The sequence below is a fragment of the Chinchilla lanigera genome, unplaced genomic scaffold, assembly GCF_000276665.1.
Source record: "Chinchilla lanigera isolate Chin_1 unplaced genomic scaffold, ChiLan1.0 scaffold00011, whole genome shotgun sequence".
In the NCBI taxonomy this organism is placed as follows: domain Eukaryota; kingdom Metazoa; phylum Chordata; class Mammalia; order Rodentia; family Chinchillidae; genus Chinchilla; species Chinchilla lanigera.
The window spans coordinates 8,612,250-8,627,094 of NW_004955412.1; the positions used below are offsets into that span (position 1 = coordinate 8,612,250).

At 34.9% G+C, this 14,845-nt stretch overlaps 1 protein-coding gene across 11 annotated transcripts in view; it reads left to right on the forward strand.

Moving 5' to 3' along the window:
• Window positions 1-14,845, forward strand: part of Gria4 (glutamate receptor, ionotropic, AMPA 4) — a 337,970-nt gene that overhangs the window by 306,063 nt on the left and 17,062 nt on the right. For 8 of the 11 annotated variants that reach the window (XM_005378007.2, XM_005378010.2, XM_005378008.2 and 5 more), the window contains one exon: window positions 14,720-14,834. The exons of the other annotated variants lie outside the window; for them this stretch is intronic. In XM_005378007.2, the coding sequence (XP_005378064.1) occupies window positions 14,720-14,834 (115 nt within the window). The remainder of the gene's footprint in view (window positions 1-14,719; window positions 14,835-14,845) is intronic. 11 annotated transcript variants of the gene reach the window in all.

Here is a 14,845-nt window from a genome sequence, read left to right on the forward strand (position 1 = left end):
TCCTGAGAGATGAGGATGATGACAGCTGTATTCCTTTCCTTCTCAAGACACTAAGATTCTGGTCTGTATGCTGGAATATATTTAGCAAAATAACCTAAAGCTTCTTTGACATCTCTTTGGAGTTGCCAATACTTGATAATATTGAGGGAAAAAGTCAATCTCAGAACCTCAGTAGAAGCTCATTTGGTTTTGGAAGTAAGTCACTTTGTTGGTAAATAGCTGATTTCACTGCAGTCTGTCTACACTGTGAAATGAAAAGGTTTTAAATGAAAATATTTCTCCATAAAAAGCCACACAGTTATAGATAGATACAAGTCTTGTATATCTATATAATATAAATCTAAAATTTTATCTTTACTTCAAACTTGTGACAAGGTTCACTGAATTATATAAAGGGAGAAATACGACAGAAAAATGAGTCATATGCTTATAGGACTTGTTTTGTTTTTAGAGGACAAAATTTATGTTTCTGTATCAGATATGATAAAAAGTAATTCATGTAATATGGTACCCTGTGGTATTTTGACATAAAATACTTGAGAAGGTGACTTTTAAGGACAGCAAAGTAACCCTAACAACTTCTGTATTTCTTTCTTTTTTATAGTTCTCTTCCTCACAAATAGAACTTAGTTTATGTGCTGACGCATGAATACTGCATTACCAGTATAACTTTACTCAATCCAGGCAGTACATCCAGAGTTCTTGTTCATAGATTCCCAGATTATTTCTAAATATAAAATAATTTTCTTCAAAATGGTCAGATAAGTGGCTTCCATGGAAAAAGTAGATGTTTCACAAAATACAATTTATTCTTTTTTTTCTGTTTTAAGCATAGCTTTACAATTTCCAGTTATTTGTTTCAGAAAAAAAAAAGGGAAATGCTATATGTTGGGGGATTAATAGCATTTAGTGGATAAACTCTTGGTTTGTCAAAATAGCTATTTTTAGTACATTCGTCAGAAATAATGAATGAAGTTACAGTTCCCAAGGAAGAACACAAAGAGAAATATGTACATAGTAGGTGGAGGAACTTTGTTATGCTACATTTATATCATGAAACTTTATAACAGCAATAGACAGAGACAAGATTTCATTGTGTAACATACAGTTCGCCATACAATTGTTCCCCGCACATTTTCATAATGGCCATTTACAGTATGGATGACATCCCTCATTCTGATGTCTCTGGAACATACTGGGACACACTGAGGTTCCAAAACACATCCATTTTCTCACCCGATATCATTGTACTTGATGAAGAATTTTAATAAGTTACCCAAAGTTAAATAACAATAGCACATGATCTCGTATAGGTTCAGGCTCATTCTTGGTCTCCATTCTCCTCCATGTCTCACGGAATTCAATCAATTGTCTGGTATTTGATTTTATATGGGAACCAGTCACCCACCATCTGTGAAATTATGCCAAAGGGTAACTGCGAACTGTCGCTCTGCAGTTAATTGGGCAGGAGCCCCAAGAGAGATGAGGTAGCTCAAATGAGAAAAGGTCATGTCAGAGACTGTGTAATGAAAACTAAAGATTTACTCATCACTAATACCAAGCGCATGTACATTGATATCTTTCCTAACTTGGCCCCAGTTGTTTGAAGTTGGTGCTGTTATCTTCATCTGGAAGCTGCTTACTGCTGCTGAAGCAGTTCAAGTAGCTGATGAGTGACAGAGGTGACATCGAGGCTTGTTACTATGCAATTCCCAAATCTATACTGCATTCTCTGTGCTGCCTGTTTCTCCCTAATGACACCAGGAGTCCTAGTAGCTTGACATGCATTAAGAAAAAAATCCCATCTAATGTGGTCATACTGCCCTGAATTTGCCTGAACCTGGAAATCAAGCAAGGTGGGACATAGTTAGGACTTGGATGGGAGAAAAAAAAAATATTGCTTTAATCTGTGATTCCCTGTATCATTTCTTATTCTCTTATCCTAACCCTCACATCTAATGATCCTTTATTTTTATACTTACCATAATGAGTACTTGTTGTATATTAAGTGCTATCTACACAAAGGATGGAGCAGTACCATCTTGCTCTCAGAAGACAAGAAGAGAATCAGAGATGTGGGTGGAAACGGCAGCCTCCTATTCCCTGAGGACTCTTGGTGTTTCCCAGGACTCAGCCTGCTTTATTCACTCCAGCTGAGGAAAATTACCCAAGTGATGCCCTCCCATAAATTGCCCAGTCCTACACCAGTCTTCAATTTATTAGCGCTCTCTGACAAGACAGACTGAAAAACAAAGAGTTTCCTACTCTTACGCAGCTAATATTCATTCCCCTTTGGCTTAATCCTTCAAATATATTTTCAATTCAATTCAGTGGAAGTCCCAGCACATCAGACAGTTGGTAGTGTCTTGTGAGACCTGAGGAAAGGGTTGGCCAGAACTGAACTTGACTTTAATACAAGACCATGTTCTATTATTGTTTAACTTTGGGTATTTCTCCCCTAGGAGGAGCACAGAGGAGAACTAACCAGCTCCAGGACCAAGGTAAGAGGGGAGTTTTCTTTCAAAAGAATGGGTTCCATCCATTTGAAGGAAACCCCTCCCCCACCTACTTTTAATCCTTTTTCTTTATACATTTATATTTTTTAACCCACCAGCGATAGGAAACCAGCTTGCTACCTGTGCATAATCCACTTACAAATGTTACAGCAGGAAAAAAAAAGCCTTCACACAAATCATACCAGTGATACGATAATACATTTATGCTTTCCATCATCGCTGGATATTAACTTGTACCAGTCTACCACTAAGGCTTAGATTCTTCAGCTTTCATTTCTTTATATGTGAAATATAAGTAGCTACAATCAGTCGAACCATGGTAGGTAAGAAGCCACAAAATATTAAAACTAAAATCCTAAGTGTTTCTGATGAACATGTCATTAGTAAGAAAACTTTTAATGAAAGAAAATACTGCTTTGAGATTGTAGAAGAGGGAACATGCAGATCACAAAGGAGAGCAGCTTCTGGAGCCATTCAGCTGTCGTTTCTCGTTATCGCTGCCCTCCAAAGAGGCAACATCGTGTGGGACTCAAGTAGATTTTAGAATTGTTTTAGGATCAAGTATCTGAGGCACTTGTAGCTCAAAAAGAAGGAAACTAATTTTAGAAAACAGTACAGGATATATTGGCGTCATATTACTAATTTCTGATTTAATCGATCCTAAATTTTAAGATGCCAAATGGGGAACATTCGCTTAAGCAACCATCCAAAAGAAAAATTGTCACAGTTTCTGATAATTGTGTCAGTAGAATTGTATGTGCATCAGAACATTACTTATGTCAGGAAGATTTGTTGTATACTTTGAATTCTTATGAACTGTTTCATGGTAATCTCATTCAGGACAAGAATTAGTAGTGGTTCCACAATGACTTAGTTCTTTGTGACAACCTCAAATTGAGATGAAAACAGGTTTCTGAAATTTATTGCTTAGTACAGTAGAAAATATTGGTTTATATTAATTGCATTCAACATATTAGGTATTTTAAAGAATATCTCAAAGAAGTGTTCAAACTGAGAACTTAAAATATATCCAATTTCTGACCAGGAGCAAATAATCTTAAAAACTATTTGGTATGTTTTAGTCTTAATACCAACAGAAGCAAATGCAAATGAAACTATTTTAGGAATTTAACTTTGCCACTTTTTCTATTTGAATTAATAATTGAGCGATTGAACATAGCCCTACCTTTAAATATGGTCATGAACCCAACTGCTCCCAAAAATTTGTATTGTCACTTAGAGTATGTAAAGTTAGAGTATGTAAATTTATGCTTTACCTTAATCTTCAAATTTTTTTTGAGATGATAACAGATATCATCTTTTGAGATGATAACAGAAAAATTTCATGCTTTCCTAGTTATGAGCCCAATTATACTCCTGAACATTTTCAGTGGAGATTTCAGAAAACTTCCTTTCTCTAGCCTGTGACCCAGTTTCTCTAAAATCTTTATCTTCATCACTCAAATTCCTTTTTCCATTTGTGCTATTCTCCCACATAATCAAATCCAAATCAGAAGGTAAAGTAGGTGAAAAAGACATCAATTAGAACACATTTTATGTTGTAACACCCAAATACTTGCCTACTGGAAAAGACCGTGAACCTTAAATGAAAGGAAAGTTAAAACTGATTCTTTTTGTGTGTGTGACTCTCAAGAACTTGACAGAATAAAGTATTTATATATGCCACTTTACTAGACCTATTTAGTGAATTAAATACATATTAAAATATGCAGTGAATTTAAACCAAGTGTACTGCTGATATTTAGTATTTGTTGATGATAAATATAATTTTTAATTCCTAATTGAATTATACTATTCTAATTGATAAATTTAATTACAGGAAAATTTTCTACAGGTGCTATGTTTTATTTGCTAATTGTAAACAGACTGAATTGATTTATTCAAATACCATGACCTGAGATTTTCATTTTAAAATTCAGTTGGAAGTGTGAAATTAACAAGAAGTTGTATCTGATCTGCTCATACAGCTTTTCTTTACCTGACTACGTAAAGTGAATTGGTAACCTCTTTATTTCAAATATATCTGCCCTCACTGAAGCACCTTTCTATATTATTTTGTTGATTTAATGAACCAAATTATGTGCCATTATTCATGAAGATCAGCAGTGTCAATAATATTCTGATGTCCTTCTTGCCAAAGCATTTTGTTGTAATATACACTTCACACTAGGTCTTTGCAAAAATCTGTTAGATTCCATAGTTGAATGGTTCCCTTTCACTGTCCAATATATTACTTTTTCACTGTAACAGAATGCTTACAAAATAGCCCCTCAGATTAATTCCATGTGATGACAGTTCTATATGTAGTTATTACAAATAAATTCCACAGCGTTGCTTGCTCTGCCTTGGGCTAAGAAGGGTCTAATGTACCATAAGACATAATTGCCATCCTGCAAAAGAGGGACAAAACGTACACATACACTTTTGCAAAGTAATGCACTCAGATCAAATGTGAGTGCTTCTGGTAGCAGGTGTTATTCTTTAAAAACAAGATAAATGGAACCTGTACTATCTGGAAAAGACCTCGTAAAGAAGGTTCAGATGTATTCAGTGGTAAATAGTAGTTGAATGAGTAAGTCCGTGACAGGGTACTAGAAAATGAGGAAATGTAGAAAGGGCACGAGAAAGGAAAGAAGGAATTCCCAGGTAAAGTTCTATTGTGAATTTTAACTAAAATGTCTTTGCGACTATAGAGAAACTGATCCACCCAGAGGAAGAGAGGCTGAATGGGAGACCGGTGTGATTAGTAGTCTAGATTTCTGTGTGGAACTGACACAGGTGGCCATTTACCAGTCATACAACTGCACTAGCGACAGCTAGTCACACATCTTCTAAAGGGAAGATACAATCTGATAACACAGGATTGAGATGAAAATTCTAGAGTAGTAACAACTTGAGACAATAAAATATAACAAAATTACACTTCGAAAGCATATGTATCCAGGCGTGGCAACACATGCCTGTAATCTCAGCACTTAGGAGGCTGAGGTAGGAGGATGGACATAAATTCAAGGCAAGGCTGGGCTGCATAATCAATTCAAGGCCAGCCTGAACTACATAGTGAAACCCTGACTCAAAAACATAAACAAATAAAAGCATATGTAAGTGAATCACTGGGAAGCCTTGAATGTCAGAAAAAGAATAAAATATTGGAGAACGTCATGAATTTCTGTTGGTTTTTGACGAAACATTACAAAGGCCCAGAGAGACAAAGTTATTCTGACTCCGGGTAGCAGAGAATGCACTGGAAGAGCCAGTCTATTCGGTCTTGAGTGACCAGGGTTTCAAATGAATGATCCCAATGTAGTAGCAATGAAAATATGAATTTCATAAGCACTTTTCAGAACAATAGTTTCTACTTGGCTGTAGGATAGCGAAAGAAATGAAACTTGAAATATTAGGCTGTGTGTGTCTCTGAGTGTATTTTATTATTGGATTTTACATTTCTATTCCTTCTGGATAAAATTTTCTAATTTACTGTACAGTGGATGAGATTTCCTCATGATGCTGCTCCTTAGGGTCCAAAAGAACAAGTCCCAAAAGATTCGAACTTACATCAGTAAGAATTTTGTGCTTATTCAGGTAGATGTTTTAACCTTGGAGAAAATAAATATTACCATCTAGTTAAGGGAAGTTATGATATAGGTTTTGTTATTCTTCTTAAAGAAAATTTTCTACTTCTCTTCCTTCCTTTTTTTAGGAAGTATCAGTTCAGTTCACAGGGTTTTATCGCAACTCAAGGAGTATTCAGCCAAAGAGATCAGAAGTTGCCAGCTGAGTAGTATAGGGAATACACAGTGAAATACCTTTCAAGGATTAATTAGCAAAAACTTTCCTAAGGTTGGCAAATGTCTCAAGCAAAAGAAAATTTCCCTCAGAGAGACATGGGAGGGATGCATAGAGACTGCACAGGAGCGGGCACTGACTAGATGCAAAAACTACCTCGTACATAGGACTTGGGCAAGAGCACTGGACAGGAAGACAGAAGTCCTGTGTCCAGCTGGGCTTTGAGGGGCAAGTCACCTAACTTTCAATAGGTCCCAGTGAACACACCTGTAAAACGGGAAGGTTGGATGCAATCTCACGCCCTTTGTGACTCAAACCTTCTAGGACTCTAGGTCTTTAAAGCAATGCATGAAAGTTTTCAGGAAACAACAAAGAATAGCAAAAAGAAAACCCTGACCGAAGTATAATTCATGGAGTGGTTTAGAAAATTCTGGAAGTCATACAAGGAGGGTAAAGAGCATAGTGTAGAAAATGAAGTAAACCAAAGTCATTGGATGGACACACAGAGTCCACATAGCACATCATGATCCGGGCAAGGTGTCTGCATGAAAGGCATAGTACTTTTGGATTCAGATACCATGAAAGGAGGCATTGTACTCTTGGGTTCACATACCATGAATATGATAGTGACCAGTTCTTCTACTTTTAAAATTGTACTTTAATAATAACCACAGCCTGAAAAGTAAAGAAGACAGAAAATGTGATGCATTTCATCTGGGAAGCTGTGGTCTCAGCTACAAATAAATCTCCCTTTTGCTTGACTTGAACGAGATGGTAATAACAAATAGATTGGTTTAGGAAAGGCTCCATAGGATCTCAAAGACATCACAAAGAAAATGAAATTTACATTATTTAATATTAACTACTGATATGTTCTCCATTCACACAAATGTAACTAACTGTATATGTTGACAGAGTTTTAAATGTTTTAACCACTGTACGTACAGTCTTTTAAAAAGTCTCACACAGCATATGTTTCCCCAAAGATTACAGATTGAAGGGAGTACAGTCCCTTTTCCATAAATGAGTGTTAAAAGTTCTTCATTAAAATTAGAGTCACCATGCCAGAGAAATTTTTATTTCTCTTACTTTTAATACATTCAAAAGAGTCAAGTGTTATTAGAATCTAGAACAGATATTTTTAAATCTATATTCATGATTTCCCTTCCAAGGTCTGTGAGTCTCCTGAAATTGTACGCAAGTCAATTCTTTTCCACTCTCTGTACCTCTTTCCTGAGAAAGTATCCAGCTTTCATCAAATTCTAAAATAGAAATGACATGAAGTAGGTTACAGAATTTTACTGCTGTGGCCTAAAATGGACAAAATTATGAAAGTCAACTGCATAAAATATTGGTAAGGATCATGTTTACAAACATCCAACATTGAAACATAATTAAAACTTTCATTTCTCACAATCCCTTTCTAATGCACTGACTAAACTGCTGGCAGATAACCTGACAAAAATCAAAATATGCCGTCACTTAATCACATTCCCTAGACTCAATTTTCAAGTAGGAAATAGGCATGCAAATTCCAGAAAACACAATTTAGTGTCAACTTCAGGAAGCTTGTCCGGTAGCTACCTCATTTATTCAGTTCTCCTTGACTCATTTGCATTAGAAAATAAAAATGTCCATATAGTAATTTAATTACAATGGTATATGTCATCTAAAACCCCAAACAAAGATACTGAATCATTCCTTATCAAAGTAGTTTTCAGATAGTCATCGTAAATCATGCTGGATCTGAATTATCTTCTCGCTTGCAAAAAATTGGGCAAACCTTATTTGTCATTGTGTGAGCAAACTGGAGTGAAAACTTAATATCTTTTCTAAAAAATTTACATATATATGTAGAACAATTTGGTCCAAAGTCTGCTTTTAGAAATAGAGCGCAAATCCAATGAAGCGCAAAGTACCTTGTGCTTCTCTCCTGAAAGGAATAATTTGGGAAGAAAAGTAATAGCACAGCTACAAGTGAAATTGAAAACTTAGTGAAGCAGTGCAAACACTCAGAACTGGGTTCTTCCAGGCCTAAATCGCTGATACAGATTAGAAATGTGAATGTAAATGCCTTTCCTTAAAATCAGACACATTCAGCTCTTGATCCTCTAGCATTTGACAGCCTGTGGGTTTTTATTTAATTTTTATATTTTCCTGATTGATGAAGTTATTTTCTCATTTAGTTATTAATTGAACTGATACGAGTTCTGGGGTTTGTTGTAAACCCTGTTTTTCTGCAAACTTGCTTCATTCCCCATCTTTTAAGGGTAATCGTTAATTAAATGGCAAAAGTACATCCCCGTGGACATTTGCTTCTCTGTCCTGTACCCCACTTTGTTATATGGAATAAGTTTTTATTCATGCAACTGTTGTAACTACGTATGTGATTGTAGCCATCATCTAAAAGTAGCAGGGTCTACACCAATCTCGTTTTATTCATTTCTCATGAAATTATGATTTTATTAGAGTGCTTCAGAAATTCTCTGTCTCTGTTTCTTGTACATATATGTTCATATACATACATATGGCTTCATAATGTTTAAATCAATAATGTTTAAATCAAGTAAATTTTGCAATCTGAAATTTATGTTTGGTTTCAAGAAAAGGGTGTTAGATAATTTAAAAAATTGCAGTTTTTAATTCCTACAAAAAAAATTTTTTTCTTAAGGTCTCTAGTACTTCTTTAGGAAAGAACAAAGTTGTTAGCTACGAAAATCCTTGTTTTGTAAAAACAGAGTTATACTTTTTTAAAATGGCCCACTTAGGCAGACTCAGCCCTAGTTACAGTTATTTAATCTCGCCTGAGGGAAAAGACTCACCTTGTCTATGTAAATATGTGTGAAACAGCAAGTCTTCTCCCTGGGCCACTGAGAGATCTATTAGCCACCTGCAGATCCTATCTGAGGAGGGATGCCTGCTAATTCAAGCATTACTCATACTTCTCTGCCTGACCTATTCCCACTAAGGAAGGCAGACACTTTATAGAAACCAGTACTGTACAAGCCCTTCAGTCTGAGGTGCAGAACCAAGTGTACCAAAGCAAACCTATAAACAGGAACACTGGAAGTATTTCTAAAATTCTTAAGAATAGTACTTAGATTCTACTTCAAATTGTACTTGATGCTGGGGATACAGCTCAGAGGCACAAGCGTCTGCCTGGCAAGTGCAAGGGTTCAGTTCCCGGTACCTGAGTTCAATTCCCAGTACCAAAAAGAAAAAATCAGGAACAAATATTTGATATAAAATAGAATGTAAATTTTTACTTGAATTAAACAATTCAGTAAGACATTGTATCATAAAAAAATTGAGAGGAGTTTCTGTTTGTTTTTTTACCAATTACTAAAGTATCACTGCCCATTGTAGAGACTTTTGACTGAGTAGAGAAGCGTAAAGAATAAAAATCAATCATACTCCCTCCACCCAGATATAATGATTTATTGTATTTCCATCCAGTATATTTTTGTTAACATGAAATATAGGTATGGATTATTGTCAGATGAAGAGCACAAAGAACATATAAATCTATTTCATTTTAACTCATAAGTTATAGTCATTAACATTTTCTAGTGGTTGTAGAATATTATCATATGGATTACTGGTGCTTAACAATATTAATATCTCAGGAGCTTTGTAGAAATGTAGATACGTTACACCTAATCTAGAATAATGTGATGGGCAGAGTTAGGTCTAAGCATCTGTGTTTATAATAAGTGATTCTGATACCCAACTCAAGCTTCTGTCCAATGGGACAGACTTACTGTATCAAAAATAAGCATTTTAAAACTTGAGCTGTATATGGCCCAATTATTTTGTAATTTTTAGTTTGTATGAGAATGCCCAATGTATTAAATTCTTGAATATATCAAGCATCATCTTTATTTTTATCCTAATAGGAGTAAAGAAAATACTAATTTGCCCTGCTTTAACTCACTAGTTTAGTTCCAAGTAAGGTTGAATTATTATCATATAATTTGTATTTCTTTCTGCCTAAATTATCTATTAATGTCCTCTGTTGATTTTTTAAGCAATATTCTTAACTCTTTACACAGTTTCTTATAAGTTCCCATAATTTTTAATTTTCAAAATATATATTAGTGTGTGATGGAGACTATGAAAGAAATTTCCAGCCTCTTTCAGGTAAATATTCTAGACACTGTAATACCAGGTGCTTCACTTTTGTAGAGAATAAAGTATAAAGAAAAGCCTATAAGAAGAGAGTACAGGTTAAGACTGAGGGGTCCCTTTTTATCAGGATAATAAAGCCACGGAGCCATTCCACAATAGTTAAGACACTGGGACCATACACTATTGGTGCCATACCCAGCAATGGCATGCTTATTCCATGAAGTGAAATAGAACTTAATTTGTTTTAGTTAAAGAAAAGATTTTTTGTTACTTTTGCATATGCTTTCTTTTTTATTTTATTTTTTCCTTTATTACTACACACTTGTAGCACTACATAATGATTGCATTCATGTTGGAGAGCTAGGGCATGTACATAACACATCTTCATTTTTTTCCTCCTTGCCCTCTCCTACCACCCCACTCCCTCCAACTCTTGATCCCCTTCCCTTTGGCAAAAGATCTACCTCCCTGTTTCCTAGTGTCTTTGCTTTTGCTCTGTAATTTATTCATATTTTAGACATTATTTCTTCTATAAACTGTATGTGTCCTGAATAACCTACATGCAGATATTTACTAAATATAAGGGTTTGTATCATCAGTTCTTTATAATAATATTCACAAACCCAAGAAATAAAAAAGTCACCAAACTTGTGCCTTATAAATTTGTCACATATGTACATCAGTAGCTCAATAACAGAGAAGACTGAAGTAAACATAGTGCACCAGGCATAAAGTTATCAGAAGGACATATTCAAATCTATAGAATTTCATGGTAAATCATTTATGGTAAGGTAGACAGAGAGGCAAAGGTCTTAGCCTGGTTTTTAAGCATGTTTTTACAAAAAAAAACAAAAAACAAAAAAACTTACATTATACTCTTAATTTATCCAAAATTGATAAATGGAAAAAATTGCTACCTGTTAGATGCTGTTTTAAAATTTTTGTTTTACGTGATATTTCTACAACATTTTTAACAAAAATGGGTCCCAGGTCCTAAGGCAATGGGGTAAGTTTTTATAATACCAAATTCCTGAGAAGAAAATTCCAAAATTTAAAAACTGTTGGAAATTTTCTGGAGGTCCTGAAATTCAACCAGGTGAATATTTTCATTACAGTCCAGACTAAAGTTTGCTAGTATCTTACCGTTAGTAAAATTAATTAATAAATTAATTTAAAAAGCTATTTGGAGAGAGATTTTTCTTACCTAAACTTTCCAGAGGCGAAGAAGACAAAGGGAAATAAGTAAATTACCTTTGTCCTCTTTCAAACCATAAAAGGCCAACCTGAGTTCTCCAGTGTGATTTATACATCTCACAGAATATGATCACTTATCATTGTTTCTTCCCTCCCATTTTTATGTGGAAAACAATCCATTTCATTTGGCTTTATTGTATAGAAGCTGCACTTGATACAATAAAAGTGACTGATGTATGAAATTGCCCACAATATTTTTCTTTTCTCCTTTCCCTGTTTGCTAGATCACTATTACAGCTTCCTTGATGCTGACTTAATTAGTGTAAGAACATTCTTTATAATCAGTATGAGTTTCTGGTATTGACTTTGATGTCAGTATCTGAAATATATAAAGGAGATTCCAAAACTGCAACATAATGTGCGGCAGCGAGGATCTCCTTTCTCTGCTTCTGTACACGTGAGGTCTTGTGAATTCCTTAGCCTTGTTGAATTCCTTTGGGATTCCTGAATAAAAAGTACTTTTTGTTTAGGCATCAGGCATTGGTCTTTTCTTTTTCTTTTTTTTTTTTTTTGTACCGGGAATTGAACTCAAAACCTCACACTTGCCAGGCAGGTGCTATGCTGCTGAGCTAAATCCCCGGCCCAAAAAAAAAAAGAAAATACTTTTTAACCTAGTCTAGTAAAGTGAGTGTAATAATTTTATACATTTTAAAGTCACTTGATGATTATTATTAATAACATGCAAGAGTAATGCATTCCATAAAGTAGAATAGGTATCTGAAAGATCTATCTACGTGTGGCTTATGGTGCAGTCTAAGCAACAATCCAAGGAGACCGTTAGACCTAACCCTATTGCATAAGGAAATTACATCTTCAAGTGAACAGTTGTTGAAAATAACTGGTACTTTTAACATGCCAAAAAATCTTAAAATATACAAATTATTTCTATATGTTAACTATAAGTGCTTTTGCTTTGTATCATTAAAATAAACTTTATATATGATGGTATTAAGTCAACTTTCTTAAGGGACCACAGGTTTTTGAAAGGAAATCAGGTAGATTAGTCATGAGGCGGACAGTAATTTGTCTACTGGTCAAATGTATAGTATTAATCAAGCATAGAAACTTACACACATACATGTATGGATAGCAGTGTGAAACTAAACTGTTTTTACATGGCCTATTAAAAGGTATGAGAAAGACAATGTCTTAGAACAAATTTTTAGAAAGCTTGACTCCAATTTTCTCAGCATAAAGTTTTTTTCTTATCCATTCCTTTATTTTGCTTTTTTTTGTTTTCTGTTGTGCTGTGAACCTGTCTTTGGATATGGCTAACAACCCTGTTAAATAACCCTCTCATGAAATGGTTTTAGTTTTATCAAAGGAGAGGTCGAAACCAACATATAAGTCATTGGGCTACCACTTCATTAAAAAATCTAATATGAATGTTTAAACTAGAAAAAAGTGAATTATATTAATTTTCTAAATAGAAAATATTAGTTGTTTTAATTCATTGAAAGACAAATCCTTTTAGTTTCTTGAAACACAGAATAAAACAATTCTTTTCTCCCAAAAGAATTTTTCAAATAGATATCTCTAGCTTCACTGAATACATTTTCATTTCTGGATTTTCACTGATTCCTTTTGGTGATTAAACCAAAAGCCTGATATTGTTCGGTTTAGGAAATGTACATTAGTTCTCTTATACTACTAATGTGTAGTAGGGATGTGGGGAAAACTAACTAGCATTTAGTAAGTGAGACTCTAACTTGTAAGAGTTAGTATTCCCAAACTGTGTGATTTATTCATGAGAAATGTTTCCTCTTCTAGTGGATCAGTCAATCACAACAGCAGAAAAGCCCATCACCTACCTGAAATACACTGAACGTATCTTAAGAGAACAAACAGTTTACCAGGCTACTTAGTGGGGAAATATGCAGCACCTCTTACTAGTTAGCTAAATAGCATTTTACCCGCAAATCATACTAGTCATTAATCTGGTTATTTCATTTTATTTTATCTGTAACTGGTTCGGCATTCAGTAATCACCAGATTCAATGTTTCTCAAACAGCACCACATGGACTGAACTGAAAATTTCCACAGTGTAGGAGCCACTTCTTAGCTTTAATACAAATTAGATTAAATACTAGGAAACCTCCTCAAAGAGTTCATGGGTCACTTGAAAGCTGTAATTTGAAAACAAGAAAGAAACGAAATGCATAGAAAGTGGAAGCCCGAGACATGTTTTTAATCCTCTTACCAAGTGACTAGCATATGCTGCTCCCCTTTTCCTATAGAAGTAAACATGGGGAAAATCTAATCCAGAGTGTTTGCTTGCAGGGTTCATATCACATGCAGCATGACTTCCTGGGATTTAATTGCTTAATTTAAACAGTAAAGGTGGATACGTGAGCCTAATTTCCAAAAAGCAGCCAGTCATGGCAAAGTTTGGGTATAAGAACTTATCCCCCATAGTGGCAACTTCTTGCCTAACCTGTCACTTCCAGCCCAGGAGTCTGAACCAGCCTGGAAACCCTAGATTCTGAGACCAACTAAATCAAACAAACTCACTAACCCAACACAGATAATAAAGGGAATGGTTAAATAAACTCTACTTCCATTGTCAAGAATATAGAGCACAAAATTAATGGCTGGTTTGTTGGCCTAATAATGCCATTTTATTTTTCCTTTTGGGAATGAATTTTCATTTCAGTCTGTTTTGGGTCACTGCCATGCTTAGAGGCAAAGAAATTCAAGACATAACTCTTTCTCAGTAACCAGTAAATTTAAGTTTATTGTTGTTTTGCAAAAAGAAATCCATGTAATTCATTGATAAGATTAGTTGTTTGACAATAAACAAACTGTGAAAATGAACAGCACCAAATACTGCATGCTTAATGAAATCAGTTACGATTGTCTTTGGTTTGGTCTTTGGTAGAAGGGGCTACAGGATGGAAAAATGAGAGGTTTATTTAGCGTCTGGGAGAAGCTTATGAAAGAGCTTAAGTCCTCATTCCTTCTAACATCTTAACAGCTGTACAGTTTCTTACAAAATATGTTTTATCGTTTCAAGAAATGCTGTTAACCTCGCAGTTTTAAAACTGAATGAACAAGGCCTCTTGGACAAATTGAAAAACAAATGGTGGTACGACAAAGGAGAATGTGGCAGCGGGGGAGGTGACTCCAAGGTTAGCCTCAA